The sequence below is a fragment of the Rhododendron vialii genome, chromosome 12a, assembly GCF_030253575.1.
Source record: "Rhododendron vialii isolate Sample 1 chromosome 12a, ASM3025357v1".
NCBI classification, from domain to species: Eukaryota; Viridiplantae; Streptophyta; class Magnoliopsida; order Ericales; family Ericaceae; genus Rhododendron; species Rhododendron vialii.
The window spans coordinates 3,656,434-3,673,979 of record NC_080568.1 but is presented as its reverse complement, the minus strand read 5'-3'; the positions used below and the strand labels follow the sequence as shown (position 1 = coordinate 3,673,979).

Below are 17,546 nucleotides of genomic sequence, written 5' to 3'. Positions count from 1 at the left end.
GTTGATGCTGTTCGGATGGGGCGGCTGCCAGCAATCTAGGGTTTTGTTAGGGTTTGATTTGGGCTTAATTGCTTGTCCTAATTTTTTTGGCTTTTAGCCTTTTAGGAGTTTGGGTTTTGTCTCGTTGGGTTGTTCTTTGGTTGGCTTCTTGCCAATTAAGGGATTGGGTATCGGACTCAGCATATTTTCCTTGTTCTATTAATCTTTGTACCTTGTTCATAGATTAATTAAAAAAATTCACCGTTCAAAAAAAAAAAAACACGGCCCGGAGTGAATTCAAGAAGGTTACTCGCTTCTGCACTGCAACTCTCGATCTGGCTCCTATGTTGACTAGTGAGGGATTTTGCAATTAGGATGATCGTCGTCGTGTTTATTACGTAATTAGAGATGAACCCAGATTAATTTTGGGTAATTTGGCTACTATTGTGTTCGTAAACTTTGTTACAAGGGAGTTGAGTCAGATAGGTAGAGCTAAATTTGGACTAGATTTGGGTGGGGTGCGCCAGGCCAAAGCAATAGTTCAACGCCAAGGCGACGCGCGAGAAACCCCAGCAGCAAGCTACTGTGATGGACTTTCCCCCTAAAAAAATTAATTTAATATCATGTGAGCCGATGGCCCACGTATCAGATATTAAACTGATAAGAACAGATACTACACTTGATCTTAGCCAAAAGGCCGAGAAAGGTATGATTTGTAAGTACAACGGGCCGATTCTTTTATATCAACTTAGCACTGCCTTTTCTCTCTCATTCTCGATGTGGGACTCTCTCTCTCTCTCTCTCTCTCTCTCTCCTGTTTTGATACAAGCATAAATATTAGGTATCCAAAATTCTGTCTACTGGTGAATCAAATTGAATTGCTTATCCCATTTGAGCAGAACAAAATCCTCCCCAGAAGGTTGTGTAGTTCCCGACATTTGTGCATACGGGTAGCTTTTACTTTTGGAGGACAAGCAACAAAGCTGTTTATACGAACATCATCAGAGAAGTTAGTCATGGAATTGAAATTTCAACTTGTTCGGGTTAAGCAAAAACATGCTTGGGATTCTTGACAAAGGCGAACATAATCGTTTTTGGAAGGAGAAAGTACACCGTAATTCTAGACTAAAGTCTGATCTTTGGTGTCATCTTACTCATTTCTATTGTCTTTGGGTTTACAATTTATATCTCTGCACTCTTACAATGATTTTGTATTTGGGAAAACCACAAACTCCCAGGTCTCCGATTGTTTCAACCATAGAGGGGCATGTAGCTCAGAAGAGTAGAGCACGTGGCTTAGAAACCACGGTGTCGGTGGTTTGAATCCCCCTCGCTCACAACCTTCCCGAAAGGGCATTGTTGAATCTCTTTGATTGATCAACATGTGAGATTTTGAGATCAACCAGCTCCAAGGATATACCAAGATGGTGTGGGTTTTCTTGACCAAGTCGGAAGACGAAAAGTGGGATTCAGCAGTCACACAATCCTTTTTACGACAAAAAGCCTTCTATAAGTTTTCATGTTACGCTCCTGAGATTGTATACAGCGATTCCTCCCGCAATCAACAAATAGGCCTGTGATATAGGCTTCGTGAGGCTCACAAGGTTAAACCAACAACCACCCAGTTGTCATCTCTTTCCAGGGGTTGCTGCTTATGCCTAGAATGACACAATTCATTCTCAGCATGAGATAAACGAGATGCATTTGAACGAATCGGGCCTTACATTTCGTAATCGGTGTATTACGTAGAGATAAATTTCGACTATAATTGGGTGGGGTGCGCCGGGCCGAGGCAACAGTGCAACGCCAAGGCGACACACGAGAAACCCCAGCAGCAAGCTACTGTAATGAGTTCTCCCCCTTAAAAAATTAACTTAATATCATGTGAGCCAATGGCCCACGTATCAGATATTAAACTGATAAGAACAGATACTACACTTGATCTTAGCCAAAAGGCCGAGAAAGGTATGAATTGTTAGTACAACGGGCCGCCTGTTTTATGCCAACTTAGCACTCCTCTTTCTCTGTTATACACGATGTGGGACTCTCTCTCTCTCTCTCTCTCTCTCTCTCTCTCTCTCTCTGTTGGGAGTTCAGTGTATGAGTATCTTGTACATACGCAATTCATAAAGATACACATTGAGTGATCTTGAAATGGAGGTTAAGAGGCTATGGGCATCCACACCACAGACCAAAGCAGGTAGAATTCCTTTCATTCCTCCAAATCGACCAAAAAAAAAAAAAAGAGAAGGCAAATTGGGTCTCAAATTTGACAAAAGCCAATTCATTTGTGATATACGGCAGAATTGCCAATTTGAGGTTGAGAGAGAGAGCCCTTACTGACCGTTCAAATATAGTTTGGAGGGTGGATGAGTGAGACCCAGTTTGGAGTCTCGCATAAACTATTCGAGCTGTTTTGAGTTTTTGTCCAACCTGTATAAGCTTTAACTAAGGCGTTCGCTTCCCTTTAGAGGGACTACCCGAAGATTGATAACATCTGAAGAACGCTCGACCGAAGGATTGAGTCACAAGGTGAATTGGGTGCCCCATCCCGCTTCAGTTTCCCTTCTGATTTGACTTACAATTCGGCCGAGCAAGCGCCTACTGCCTACTGGTGAAGTAGTCTTTCACTCCCCTCCGCACCCAGCTCTCTCTCGTGTTATTCTAGCTAGCTAAAGGATTTTATCAAAATATTTTGCGAGAGGTACCGGTAAAAAATCATCTCAATTAGGTGTCAATAAGGGTCCTCATTTAATTAATTCGATATTTGGCCCCATATAGGATAACAACCAAAGACCCCCAAAAAAGACAAATGAAATGAAATGAAATGACCAAAATTCAAATCAATAAATTAATCTTTGCCAAGATCCGATTGAGTTGATTTTTTTGTGAAGACCCTTAGAAAATATTTTGATAAAAATGAACGGTTCAATCATTTATGTAGGATCCGAGGAGTGCAAAAATTGGTAGTTAAAAAGTTAGGTATAAAAGTTTGTTGAACAAAAAAATGTAAAATCTAATTTTGTCAAAAAATAGCAAAACATGGGTGCAACATCCTTGCCATATTTTTTTTTCCCAGCAAAATGACACTATTCATTGTCCAAAAATGACAATGACAATGGCAAAACGGCATTCATGGGCGTGGATGCTCTAAGAAAGACATTACATGCAGTTTGTAGAGGATTTTATGGCAGTCCTAAGAATTTTCATGGTACCCTCCAAGAAAACAGAGGCAAAACATCAGGTGGAGATCTCTCCAATGGATTTGGATGATTCCTCTCAAAGAGGGAATACATGCATTAAGAAGATAAAAACCTAGTACACAACCCCCCTACTTATTATGTAATAAACAAACCCTTCTTCTTGAGTGAGTCATCTTTTTTAGCTCCTAATATTGTCAAAAACTTATTGAAGAGGATGGAGACCAAAATCTCCTTCAAGCAAAAGAACTTTTTACTTATGACGACGTATTGTGAAATTTTCTTTACTGGGCTCCACGCGAATGATCTGATGCATATTGACGAATTGCTTGTGATTTTGTCAAAGTTGGCGCCGAAAAGTTATTCAGAAGGAAAGGAGACCAGAATCTCCTTCTCGCTTATCATATAGGATAATAGGTATACATAGGTAAAAGATAAGCGGTGTGGCTCCCGTCGCTTTACCATGGCATTGGTGTGTCATATACCTACAATGGTGGCGTGCCTGAACAAACATCACAGGTAAAAATTCCACAGCATGATTATTTCGAAAGTACATGGTCGAAAGTTATTGATACTTAACCAAGCAAAATGCTTGTCAAATGATGAAAAAAACTAGTATGAAGTGTCTTTCTGCAAGTAGCCACCATTGTTAGTACTGGACCCTTTGCAATGGCACAATGTGCTGTTACAAAAAGTGCTTCAATAAGTACTGAAAACTTAAACTTAACCATTACTTGGTTCTACTAATTCAATGCTACAATGGAGAAGCCTCCCAATTTTTCGAAAGTAGAAGACAATCCCTTGGTGTCATCTGCAGTAGTAGTAAAGCATCCAATTTGAGATTCGCAATTGCGACCAAATTAAACAATCACGAGAACAATATGGAAATGGGAAAAGATCACCAAGATAATTCTGCATTTCAGAATAGGGAACGGGCAACATCTCATGCTCTGTTGCTATGTATAGAACCAGCTTGAAATGGTGCAAGGCTGAAACCACATTTCTATCTGTAATTGCGAGTGTGAGAGAGAAATAAAGAGAGACCCTCAGAGAATTTGGAGTTATCCTTACAATTCCTACAACGAAAGTATTTCTCGTTCTTTCATAGTCCAAGATCCTATTGCCACAACCAACTTCGTCAATCCAATGTAAAATGCGATCAATTTCTCTTCATGCTGTTCGGAATTTCCAGTTGAAGAATAAAGTACTTCGTTGACTGACTCGAACTTTTGGTTTCATCAGTGTGCCCAAGGGAAGCTATAGCTGATAGTTCGGGAAGGTTTAATCAAAGGAAAAGGGCAACCACTAGTGAAATGGAATGTGTTCAAGGGGAAATGCATCTGCAAGTTTGAAGAGCCAAGTTGGAAAATTAAACATCATATTTCTCTGTTTTGCATCACCCAAATGTGTTGACTTAAACCAGAAATAAACTAATAAATAAACTGGACTAAACATTACAAAATCTGACTACGCACAGAAATTTGAAAGAGGCAATTCACAATCCTCATATAGCGCAGAGTCAGCAAACTCACATGCATAATAGAATTAAACCTGAGCAGAATGTATTCTGAGTTAAGTAGTACTTGGCTGCGAGTTACATAAATGTTTCTTCGAAAAAAAAGTTAAATACAAGGTTTAACCTACAGATAAAAACTTCCAATTGCAGACACCATATACAAGAAAAGATGAACTTACTTGGAACAGGAAGTAGTTCGCTTACTTAGCCGTCCACGTCTTCTGTTGCAATCAAACACATAGCCTGCATTTCAAGCAAACATACAGGATCGCCTTCTTTCGTTCTTAAAGAGCACATTTGTTTTAGAAGTCTCTCTCTATGCATCTTGCTCCAAATGCTAAAAGGAACACAAGGTAACAAGCTATGCATCTTGCATCTTGCTACTTTTTTGGTTTTAAGGGTGAAAACAAGCTATGTGCCGTTTTTGGTGCATGTGAAACAGACAACAAAGCAGTTATAGGGAGTGTGGAACACAACATTTGACTTCGATATAAAAAAAGGGTGCATTATATAAATTCGCTGATTTCCAAAAGTAATGGAGCTTCCTTGTTTGGAGATCTCATCTGTACAGAGAAAGGATCCGTGGTAACTTCTACCTCCAGTAACTTGCCATTCCTAATAATTCTAGGCGCCAATAAATAAACTAAAAGAAAAATCCCGTCTTGTTTCGTGAAATTGCAACTCAAAAAATATCTTCCCATATGTATTAAACCTGCAAAAACTTTGAGTACTGTGTTGTCAACATTTTGAGCGCTTTCAACTCTTTTGGCCCAAAATTTATCGTACAATCGTCAAACTTCAAGTCTAGTGGTGACAAAGAATTAAAGAGTTCTAAACCAACCATCTCTGTTCTGTTATTGGAGACAAGCTCCTTTACAGGGGCTTTGGAAACAAAGGTAGTAAAATTTTCTTTGTTACAAACAGAATCACCCTGCGTAGGATCCATGCTAGAAAACTCACAAGATAGCGCCGCTGGTTTATGTAAAGAGAAAGGATTCTCTTTCAGGGTACCGTAACATGATGTATCTTTATCATCAGAAAGTGAAACAGAACCAGGTGTAGCCATTTCACTGGCCACCCCCAAGACTTCATTGCACAGGTTATTGACTTGAGCATTAGCTGACAATATGTATGCTTCTTCTTCTTCCATACGTAGGTTGCGAAGAGTGAAAAGAACAGGAGTAGGAACAACGGGACCCACAAAAGCAGTACTAGGCTGCACCTTCTGCGACCACTTAGTGCTACGGCGGGAAGGCGTTCGAAAGACAAAAGGAGGCAGCTGAGGTTGACTGGGGACATCTAGGAATTCCAAGGACACCTTCTTCTGGTCTTCAAGAACTTCGAGTAACTCCGAATACGAAGAAAATGCCAACTGCAAAAGATCCATGGGTAAAACTGCCCAAATTCTCCTTAAAGCAACCTCATGAATGCTGGTTAGGAATCGAGTGTCTTTTAATACATCAGATACAAGCGGAGGTGACGTTAATTTGCTGAGCCCACATGCCCTTAACTTCTCACAAATACATTGATGGAAACCCACACTGAAGGAACTCTTTTCACGAGCATCCTTGCTAAGCTTTTCAATTTTTGTGAAAAGAACTTTAGAAAGATTTTCGTGCATGAACTCATTGAGGTAATGAAGTGTCAGATACTTAAATCTCTTGCGAAATTTAAAATCCTCCTCACCCATTGCATACAATACTGAATCTTCGAAATGAAGAGATGACTCTTTGTGCGGTCCTTCCAATACTTTTGTGAATTCCCATGAGGCACAGTATCTCTGTGACTCAAGCTTCCCAGAGGACATAAGCCGAATCAGTGTGAACCCACCAAAACCATCTTTTTCAGACGACAACTCACTATGTAGGTCTTTGTCAAGGATGCCAAAACCTAGAACAATATCTTTCTTCTGCTGCCAGTCCACCCATTTAGGAAGAGCATCCTTCGAGAACTCTTCTCTCACAAGACAACTTCCGCAATGACACTCGCGATCGGACAGTGAGAGCTCTGAAGGGAGGTCCCATGCATAAAATGATTTACACAAACTTGAAATCTCCGAAGCTCTAAGGGGTGGCCCATAGCAAAAGAGACAAAATTCGCAGTTCCAAAACGAGCCCATCACAATGCAATATCCAGTGTCCGCAGCCCACTTAAAATGATCATCCTTAGAATGTGACCTCAACTGAGAAAGTGAAAACACGTTAATGCACAATGGGTTGGGAAGATCATGGGCCCATTGCAACAACGGCATAAATGGCTTGCGCACATCGCAAAGAAGCAGCCAATGGTTAGAGGCCACAACAAAACAGAACCCATCAGAGCCTGCCTTAGAGAAGGCAACAAATCGATCAGTTTGTACAGCAATATTCATTACCAACGTATCGATTTTCAGCAAACAACTCACATTGCATCCCTCAACCCTCAAATCAACAAGGAAAACATTACAAGAATGAGCAACAATCAAGATTCTTGGATGCCAACTAAATTCACAGCTCAACCACCCGCCTTTTTCCAAACTATTGGAACAATCTTTCCACGATATTCGTATCCTTTTCCCACTAGTTCTTCTGTTCAAACCCCGAGTCTTATTAGAACAATAATCCAATAAATCAAACAAGAACAATTCACCGCTATCTAGGAGCACCGCGCTCTCTTCGGGCAAATGCTGACTCCAACAACAATGCACAACAGAACAACTCTTAAACAATTTACTACCCCGAAAATCTAGAAACGGCGGCCTCTCGAAGTCCGGACCAAGTCCCCTGATTCTAATTCTAAACCAATGAACAGCATACATTGTGCTAGCCATTAAATACCCAATTGTAGTAGTAGAATATTTACCTGAATAAGAGCAAGAATGTGGCACAGGGTTAACTAATAATCTGAGAATATGTTGTGACTGAATGCATAATGAGAATCAAAAAGCTCCCGCGGGCATGGATTTTAGATTATGCATTCTCAAAATTCATGTTTAAGAATGCATTTTAACAGAATAAGATTTTATCGGTTAGTTAATATGTTGGTTAACCATTTTCTGAAACACGGAGAAAACACCACTCCCTTTTGGACTCCGTATCTCTTTTGACTCTATATATGTGGGCACCTGATATCTATGAGACCCACCCGGTTACAGCATTCCTTTCTATTGCGCCTAAAATCTCCATTTCTGCTAATATTTCACGTGTTTCTATTTATGGTTCCGATGGAGCTAAATTGCAACAAATCTTCTTTTTCTACAGCATTGCTTCTACTATCTTAGGAGCACTGCCCGCCGTGGCCCAAACGAAAGTCAAAAGACTTCTAGCTTGTAGTTCAATACTTTTAATTGGACATGTAAGTTATATTAGTGCAGGTTTCTCATGTGGAACCAAATAAGGAATTCCATCATACTAATATTGGCCCCCAAACACCCCTATTTGAAACATACACAATGCATATTCTAATGGGGCGGAGTATATACTAAGCACGTGTAGTTTTCAAAAAAAAATCAAGCTCCGTCCTTAATTCTCTCTCCTATGTGGGCAATGGGCATTCTCCTAATAAAATTCATTTTCTTCTTTTTTTTCTACACTTTTACAAATACCAAAAGCTAAATATAAAAGGTTTAAAAAAAGAAGCTTTCAAACCTCCTTTCATGTTCAAACATTCTCTCATTAAAACTTTTACATCTAATGATAAATCATAAATAACAGGGGTAAAAAACATATCAAGATTTTACCCGGAGCTATAAATAACATTAAACATAACAGAATACTTTTCTTGCTAGCAGGAGTAGGACGCTAGTTCTAATTCTAAACCAATGAACATCATACATTAAAAACCCAACAGTAGTAGTACAATAATCACCTGAACCAGAGCAAGAATGTGGCACAGGGTTAACCAGTAACCTAAGAATCCGATTGTCAAACTTCTCCTTGGAAACCAAAAGCCCACCCCCATCTCCATCCCTATCATCCCCGTACCCATCTCCTCTCCTGACACCCAACTCAGAATGCTCAGCCGACACCACCACGAACCCGACCCGGTCGGAGTTTTCACCAGTGGGGAAGAACACGAAGACCGAGCTCGAGCCGGGGCACCGCAGCAACTGGAGGCGGTTGTGGCGGACCGCCTCGGAGGAGGGGGAGGAGAGGGAGGGGAGTTGGGCGGCGACGGAGGAGGCGGTGGAGGGGGGGAGGGAGGAGGGATGGGTGACAGAGGGAGTGGTGTAGAGGAAGCGGGCGAGAGAGAGGTGGGGGAAGGGGGGAGGGAGGTGAGGAGAGAGAGAGGCGGGGGAGGATAGGAGGACGGTTAGGGTTTCGGGGGAGGGGTTGAAGATGAGGGGTCCTAGTTCTTGTTCTTGCGATGATGTGGGTTTTTTGGAGGAAGGAGATGAGGCGGCGGCGGCGCATGAGAGGAGGAGGGGAGGGGAGAAGACGGAGGAGATGGGCCACATGGACTTCCATTCTTCTGATGAGTCTAACATCGTCGAGCGATGATTCTGTGTTTCTGTTTTTTTCTCCTTTTCCCGGTAACAACGAGGTACGGATTTGTGTCTATTCATGGAGAAATATTTGGGTACCGGGTGGGTACCATGTAGTGTCTGAGTAATCCATTCGGGGCATCCAAAAGTGTGTTAAACGGCTCAGATTTAAATAATCTCTCTCCTCTTATTCCACCACTCTCTCTCCTTTTTCTCTCTATAAATCCGAGTTGTCCAAAACCAAAATTGACAATCCGAATGCGCCGAGCGGGCATCACATAGTACCACACCGGTACCGGTAGAGTTGCAAACAACAGGGTTTAAAGTGTTTGAACTTGGCTCGTTCAAAACTATCCTAGAGCTTGAGCTCGGGTAGAGCCAATAAGCACAGATAACTTGTCTTATTGTCGAGGTGTTTAAACTTGGTTTGTTTACTAAATGAGTCTCTACGAACGTGTCGAACTGTCACATAGGAGGCAAGTTACAAGTAACTCGAGTACAGCTAGTTTACTAAACGAGTTTAAAACTTGAGCTCGAGCTTTATCAAGTCCTAATTCCTTTCTTGACAATTGTCGAGTCCTACACTAGCCTAAGTATACGGGAAACAGAGCAAGATCAACCCTAACAGGAGTCCGGATCCCCTGTCCAACCCGCTTGTCCCACCCCTTTTGGCCGTTGATCTCATAAATCAACGACTGAGATGGGATGAACATTTTTTTTCTCAAAACGGCGTCGTTTTGGAACAAAAAGTGTTCGGCTCATCTTAACCGTTGATTTGCGAAATCAACAGGCGAGAAGGTGTCGAACAGGCTCCTGTCCGGAGGGGGTCGGACAGTGGATCTCACGGCCCCTAACAGCCCCAATTGGGCGAGATTTTGAGCACCTTGCATACAACAAAGTTCGAAATCAAGACCTCCCTGATGAAAGTCCAAGTTCTCACCACTTGGGTTTGGCCCAAATGGCTCGACATGACTAATCTCATAAGCTATCAATCTTATCAGGCTATTCGAGATTTCATCCCTATTTTAATTGGGTCATTCGTGGATGATGGAATTATTCTTCGATAATTAGAATAATTAGTCAATAGCCGTATAAATTGGCTTCAGAGCTAAGTTATAAAAATGTATGTATGAAAAGTAGTGAGTTTTTTTTTTTTTTTCTTGAAAACCCACTTGCATCTATAATTTCTTCGTTTTCCCTATGGCTTTTCACTTTCTTTTTCTTTTTGCGCTCTACGAGTATTTGCATATTTTCACAAGGAGTTAGCTTAAAATATTAAGATAACAAAGGTTATGACGATGAAAGTTTCTTAACATCTCCTACTTTCGGTTCAAATTTAGAAATGTCGATTTTTTTTAAAGATTAATGTGTAACACCTTCAGTGGAGATGCTTGGGTTTTTTAGCGTTTCCGTACTGTGTGGTACTCCCAACTATTTACGCAGTAACTTATCCAGCAGAGACATTATCATTCACTTTTGTTGAGTGGTTGAGAGACAAGGGGTGACCCACATTGTATAGTGACAATATTTTATTTGCAGAAAGTACCACATGACAATGTCACATGGTACTCTTGGAGTATCCAATAATGGGCCGAGCTAGCTGCTCTTACTGTTATCAAAAGTTAAGGCTCTGTTTGAAAATATGGAAAGAAATGGAGAGGGGAGGAGTATATTTTATTTCCCTTTCATTTTCTTCTCAAAATCGAACAAAGAAATATTCAACTTCCTTATCATTTCTCTCTTAACTATTTCCCCTTTCTTTTCGAAAGTTCTATAAACGCACATTGTAAGATCACATTCTTCAACACCATAGTGCAGGTTTTACAAGAGCATCTACGCAGTAATTTGCTTCTCCGTGGATATGATCAGCCATCGATGTCCCTAACCGCTCTAACCGGAATCCTGCTATAAAAAACACTAGTCAGACTTTTAAACAGATGAGTTTGGAATTGGTTTCATGCACAAGGACTAGTTTAACTAGAGTGACATCAGATTTTATACTGGCAAAATGTTGATGAGGTTTTAGCCTTTTAGGCTTGTTGCCCATTGCCATGTTGAGAAATATCTCTCCAAACTTCTGCTGAAAAGCACCGAGGCTCACCAACTTCATGATGCAACTGAGCATCCATTTGTCATTCTCGTCGCATACCAGACCACCACCAGAAGGAATGCCTGAGGAATTTTTCGGCTGCGCCATTGCTATTAATGTTTGAACAAAAAAGAGAACCTAGTGGAGGTCTCAACATCTCTCCAAACCTCTGCCGCAAAGCACAGAGGCCTCCCAACCTTATGGTGAAGAGCATCCCATTTGTCATCCATGTCGCGTATCAGAATACCACCAGAAGGAATAGCAGAGAATTTCTGGCTGTGTCGTTCGTATTAATGTTTGGAAGTATTCTAAGTGGAGGTTGTCCGCGGATCTCTTAAGAAAGGATAGTCTAACTTGAGTATCAACACATACTCGTTTGGAGAGTGACTCCCTTGCTGCTATAGAGCTCGCTTTCCCATAAATAAGGGAAAGAAGGAAGTCAGACTGAGTCATCTTTCTTCGAGATCTTGATGTGAGAGAGGAATAGCCCTAGGTTTGGTCCTTATCGAGCTCATTTCCCGTTTGTATTAATGTTTGAAAGTAATCTAAGTGGAGGTTGTCCGCGACCCACTTCAATACACAAAGTGATCCTAGGATTGGATGCTGGTTTGCGTATAGTGTTGGCATCCACAGGTTCCCAGAGATAATCCAGGGGCTGCGCTTTCTTCATACGAAACCAGCCTTCTATACGAATTCTCCTTTCCCTCTTCAAGTCAACTACGATCTTGTCCCTTGCTTCCTTCTTCCTTTGCTGTGATAGTCTAATCTATTTGAGCAAGCTTTGAATCCCCTTCCGTTTGCTCTTGTACCAAAACCCTTCCGGGTAAAAACTAGTAGAAGCTACTTTACTCACGTTTCGAGACAGAATCCCATTCTTTCCTATCTCTCTATCTGCTCTCCTCGCCTTCAAGTTGGATAGACTCTTTAAATACCGAAAATGCATGGTGTGACACTACTCAACGGCTATAGAAACCAAACTTTTGGCTTATCTTGTCTTAGCTAAGAGGCTGGGCTTCGTATTCAAAGCAAAGCTCGTTTTTTAACGCCAAGAGTGCCAGCAATCGATGGGGGAACTGGTAGACCAAGGGATACCATAGTGGTCAATCTTTTGGAAGCACAATTTGGTTTAATCCATGGACCTTCTAAAGGAAAAAAAAAAAAAAAAAGGCCACCCCTGACCCACATAATGATCAACCAAACAGAGCCAATAGAGACTACATAAACAAAATCAAAACATCGTTCGAAAGCCTCAACTACAGCTAAGTCCATGATAAGCAGGCATTTACTGAAACTGAAAAATCTAAACTCTGAACCCTAGTTGAGGCATTTTATCAAACAGTTTGAAGACAGACGGAATACATTTACAGAAAAATCTAAACCCTAGTTGAGGCATTTTATCAAACAGTTTGAAGACCAGAAACTTCCAGCCACCCCAATATCAGCATGTAAAATCATCTCTAAGCATTGTCAGGCAACTAAGAGGCAACATTGAACCATTTCAGTCCCTCACAGAAGGATGCAGACAAAAATAGTTCGCTAGCATCTAATCTAGATTTTGTACTACATTGGGCAGGGGCCGCGCGAACGCAGGCCCCCTCGGCAACAAATTATGACGTAGGCTCCACCACTTGGGTAGACCTTAGGCGGGCACCCCTCCAAAGTGCAATGGAGGCCGCCAACCTAGGCCATGGGCCTTATTGATCGCCCATTGACCCCGTCCAGGTAAGTATGTTCCAATGTTCTCATGTCCAACATTTTATACAGTTTCCACTGTTGTATTTTCATTCCATTTCCGATGTGGGACACAGTGTGAAAGCCTCGTAGTTTCATCTGCTAATTGAAAGGAAATCGAAGTAATCATATCCTAGATGTTGGTAATTCGGAAACAAAAAACCTGACACCATGGACTAATTATATATAACAACGGTGAAATGATACCCAGCAGTTTCTCCACTGCGGATGATCATGTCCTAGATGTTGCGGATGATCATGGACTAATTGTATCAATGGTGAAATGATGGCTAGCAGTTCCTTCTTTGCGGATGATCACAACGTAGATATGGAACTTCGAAAAAAGAAAAAGCTGAGACCATTTTCCCTCCAACAACTCGGCTATTCGACAAACTTGACGATTGCATTCATACTGCAGAGACTCTACACAGAAAATTCGATTGATGTGCTCCACAAACATTCCTACGTTTACACTACACGTTCCATATCTAGGTTGGGTATTTGATCCGCCTGATATCATGTTCGACGTATCCTATGTCTAGGAGACCACAGAAGATAACAATATTGAGGTAATTTTGCAGACATTAGCAAGAGAAAAGATGCAACAGAATCAGTAAGGCTAACTCGCCCATATTGGTAGAGTAAGTAGAAAGGATGGAAATGAAAGCGATGAAAGCATTGGAGAGGATGGAAACAAAAGCTTTGGCTAACTCACCCAGATGGGAGAGTAAGTAGAAAGGATGGAAACGAAAGCGATGAAAGCAGTGGAGAGGAGGGTCAAATATAAGAACTAAAATAGGCAAGCTGGCATAAGAATCCAGGATAAGGGGGTAAACGAGGCTCGTTTCGGTATATGGTTTCTTACCCACGACAGAAGAAATAGTAAGCATGCTCGACTTTCACTAACGCTCAATCTTTAACAAATGCACCCGCATCAATGATTGCCTACAACCAACCAGTTCTGGCAAAGTCTGAACTCTTGAAACATTGTTGGGAATTTTACCAAACAGATTGAGGCAGACAATCAATGCCCACAACTATACATAGTTGAGGCATGAGTACTTCATGAACGACAAACCACTCACAAAAGACCAAACCTCGCGAAGGTGATTGACAACAACATTGGAATGAAGGAATTTTGTCGAACGTTGAAACTCAGTCGGACATGTCAAGCAAAGGCAGAGAACATAATCCATCGAAGGCGTCAACACCACGAAATGTAGCAGACCACCGTGAAACATAGGTCACCCAACAGATGGGTCCGCATTACTTGCAATTTCTAACCAGTTTAACATCAGTTGGGGCATTTTATCTTCAACAGTTTTGAGGCACCCGAAAAGGAGATTAATTGCTGGACTAGATTGGGAAGGGGCCGCGCGAACGCAGGCTCCCACAGCAACAAATTATGACGTAGGCTCCACCACTTGGGTAGACCTTAGATGGGCACCCCTCCTAAGTGCAATGGAGGCCACCAACCTAGGCCATGGGCCTTATGGATCGCCCATTGACCCCGTCCAGGTAAGTATGTTTGAATGTACCTCATGTCCAACATTTTATACAGTCCGTACTGGGGTATTTTCATCCCATTTCCAGTGTGGGACACAGTGTGAAAGTCTCGTAGCTCGTCAGCTTTGTTACACGGACTCTTTAATTTTGGTCAAGTACCCGGAGTCGATACTGAAACGGCACAACACGTGTTCCAGAAATGATCCAATCTGTGTCTTCTGAAACATAAGCTTTTGAGTTTTTGTTTTCTTTTTTGGACTTTTGATGTGTTCGACCCCTAAATACACACCCCGTGACCATATAACGTAGATGGTCGGCTTTGTTTGGTAAAATCTTATGCTTGTAAACCAACAGAGAATCCGTTAGTTGCTAACGCAACCATTCCTTTAGGGAAGTTTCCCCGTACAAGCAAAAACTTAGCATAGGCTTTTATCTGAGCCCTGCTATATATGAGTTTTACTTCGTGTGTTTGGCCATACTTGTGGAGCTTCAGTCTTTGCAATTTCCTGGAAAGTGCCCACAAAAAACTTAAGATTCATGAGCTATTTTGAGTAAAATTTGGAATGATCATATCCTAGATGTTGGAATTCAGAAACAAAACCGATTGAATGGACTGATTGTATCAATTGTGAAATGATGCCCTGTAGTTTCTTTTTCGCGGATGATGCTATATGTTGGAACAATTGTATCGATGATAAAATGATGGCTAGCAGTTTCTCCTTTGAAGATGATCACATTCTAGATGTGAAACGTCGAAAAAAAAAATCGGAGACCCTTTTGCCACCAACAACTTGATTATTCGACAAACATGAGGATTGCATTCATGCTCTCGAGACTCTCTACATAGAAAATTTGATCGATATGTTGGACGAGTAAACCCCATAATTATACAAAAAGTTCCATTTTTAGGTTGGGTATTTGATCCGCCCGACATCGCGTTTGAAGTATTCTATGTCTAGGACACCACAGATGAGGAAGAAGATGGCTTTATGAAGGTAATGGTAAAAGCCAATAGCAAGAGAAAAGTTGGGTGGTAAGTGGGAATGATGAAAATGACAGCAACGAAGGCATCGCAGAGGAGGGTCAAACATAAGAACTGCATCAGGCAAAGCTTGTATATGAAGCCATGAAATGGAGGTAAAAAGAGTCTCGTCGTCGTCCCGCGTTCTTCATGCCCATGGCAGAGGAAAGAATATCCACATACTGGACAGTCACTAACGCATACCGCAAGGTGAAGGCGACCACAACAAATCACCAAAGAATACGCCCACGATCCTTCATGGATGGCAGACACAACCAACCAGTTCTCGCAAAGATGTCAGAGCTCTGAAACCAACAAAATAGAAGCACTTGGAAGGAATTTTGTGTTGAAACTCAGTTGGACATTTCGTCAAGCATTTTAAAGGCAGACCAGTATAATTCTCATTCGGGCTGTGCTCGAAGTATACAAATTTTAACCAGTTTAACTGTGGGCATTTTTCCGAACAGCAAAGAGGCAACCAAACTTCCATAGAAAGTATACCAACAAAACTGAGACAATTGTTTAACTGAGGTGGGCAGGGGCCGCGCGAACGCAGGCCCCCTCGGCAACAAATTATGACGTAGGCTCCACCACTTGGGTAGACCTTAGGCGGGTACTCCTCCTGAGTGCAATGGAGGCCACCAACCTAGGCCATAGGCCTAATTGATCGCCCATTGACCCCGTCCAGGTAAGTATGTTGTACGGTGGCTTGGGTATGTTTACTTATAGTTCCCTCCTTGTGTAATCTATAAAAGCTGGTCGATGTGGTACTCTCTGGGATATAACAAAATTTGTCAGGTGTGAGTCTTTTCGCTGGAGCATGAGGAGTTCATCTGTTGCTATTTGATTCTCTTCATCTCAATATCCTATTACCTTTGCCTAACAAAAATTTACAGAAAAAATGCGAGGACTTTTTCTAAACATCGTCAGTTAGCAAGAGATAATGAAATTTCCGAAGAAATTTTTACTTGAGTGTGGAGTCGGGATTTGAACTTGGAGGTAGCATCAAAAAAGATCAATACGCTCTCACCGACAAAAACAATGTCGATCGGTCAAACCGAAAACTTAGAAAATTATGTATTTTGTATTCGAACAAATTCAAAGTTTTTCTCAAAAAACTAAAAGAACTCGTTGAACAATGTCAATCGGTCAAACCGAAAACTTAGAAAAGAATGTATTTTAGAAAATAATGTATTTTGTATTCGAACAAATTCAAAGTTTTTCTCAAAAAACTAAAAGAACTCGTTGATATCTAGGATCTTGCGGATAACTTTTTTAAAATTTTTGAACCAAAATGTATTTTTTTTAAGTTCTCGTTTTGCTGACTGGACCATCTTCTTGTGACGGAATGAGTATTTAATACCAAAAACAGTATACGTGTTCTAAAATTATTCAAATATAATACCAAAAAAATTAGTTTTTCATGGGTTAATCATCCATCAACAATATTTAAAAAATAGCTATTAAAATTAATTAGGGGTGCCCAAAGAAGCAGTGACTTTATGTTGGGAGATTACGACTCGGCATGCCCGTGTCACAAGCCCCTTCAAAGCTCCGCCCCCGTCATAAAATTGCTTTTTACTTCACCAATAACCTCTCAAAAATGCCACAACACATGAACACGACCACAAATGATAGCAAAGATTATTGAATAGTAGTACTACGTAGATGAGATGAACCAAGATTAATTTTGAGTTATTGTGTTGAATAAGAAAAACAGTTTTGGTTGCTTATCCTAGAAAAATAAGTCAAACGATTAAAGCGTGGGTTAAATTAAGATTTTAATGTTAAGCGCCCAATATAAATATTATTTGTAAGTATCCAATATAAATATTTTAATGTTGCATTTAAATTTGTGGACCAAAGACTTACCCATAACACAGAATCCCATGGGTTAAATTAAGCGCCCAATGACCGAATGCTCTTTAGAGAAATTGATCTTTTTCAGTGACTATCGCACTGTTGTTAAAGTTGTGTCACAAATGTGAGTCTTGTACATCTTTTCAAAATAGGCCTGGTTCCAATTTTCAAAATAAATACTT

At 41.0% G+C, this 17,546-nt stretch overlaps 1 protein-coding gene and 5 non-coding genes across 6 annotated transcripts; all 6 read right to left on the bottom strand.

Moving 5' to 3' along the window:
* Positions 1 to 492: 492 nt before the first annotated feature.
* On the bottom strand, positions 493 to 689 carry LOC131312208 (U2 spliceosomal RNA). Its single transcript, XR_009195779.1, has one exon. It is a non-coding gene; the product is annotated as a U2 spliceosomal RNA (small nuclear RNA).
* Positions 690 to 1,751: 1,062 nt separating this feature from the next.
* On the bottom strand, positions 1,752 to 1,948 carry LOC131312175 (U2 spliceosomal RNA). Its single transcript, XR_009195752.1, has one exon. It is a non-coding gene; the product is annotated as a U2 spliceosomal RNA (small nuclear RNA).
* Positions 1,949 to 5,360: 3,412 nt separating this feature from the next.
* Positions 5,361 to 9,253, bottom strand: LOC131311261 (uncharacterized). The gene is made up of 2 exons (XM_058338623.1): positions 8,542 to 9,253; positions 5,361 to 7,536 (listed from the first exon to the last, which is right to left on the bottom strand). The coding sequence occupies exons 1-2, from the start codon at positions 9,236 to 9,238 to the stop codon at positions 5,402 to 5,404; spliced, it is 2,832 nt and encodes a 943-aa protein (XP_058194606.1). The 5' UTR covers positions 9,239 to 9,253; the 3' UTR covers positions 5,361 to 5,401.
* A 3,563-nt stretch (positions 9,254 to 12,816) lies between these two features.
* On the bottom strand, positions 12,817 to 12,976 carry LOC131312227 (U1 spliceosomal RNA). The gene has a single exon (XR_009195796.1). It is a non-coding gene; the product is annotated as a U1 spliceosomal RNA (small nuclear RNA).
* A 1,366-nt stretch (positions 12,977 to 14,342) lies between these two features.
* LOC131312251 (U1 spliceosomal RNA) lies at positions 14,343 to 14,503 on the bottom strand. The gene has a single exon (XR_009195818.1). It is a non-coding gene; the product is annotated as a U1 spliceosomal RNA (small nuclear RNA).
* A 1,537-nt stretch (positions 14,504 to 16,040) lies between these two features.
* Positions 16,041 to 16,200, bottom strand: LOC131312164 (U1 spliceosomal RNA). The gene has a single exon (XR_009195741.1). It is a non-coding gene; the product is annotated as a U1 spliceosomal RNA (small nuclear RNA).
* Between the last annotated feature and the right edge of the window lie 1,346 nt (positions 16,201 to 17,546).

Excerpts from the sequence above, each read along its gene's own strand:
- LOC131311261 (XM_058338623.1), bottom strand. The coding sequence starts at position 9,238 with ATGAATAGACACAAATCCGTACCTCGTTGTTACCGGGAAAAGGAGAAA. Across the intron at positions 7,537-8,541 it reads ACATTCTTGCTCTGGTTCAG|GTAAATATTCTACTACTACA; the intron begins GTGATTATTGTA and ends GCTCTTATTCAG.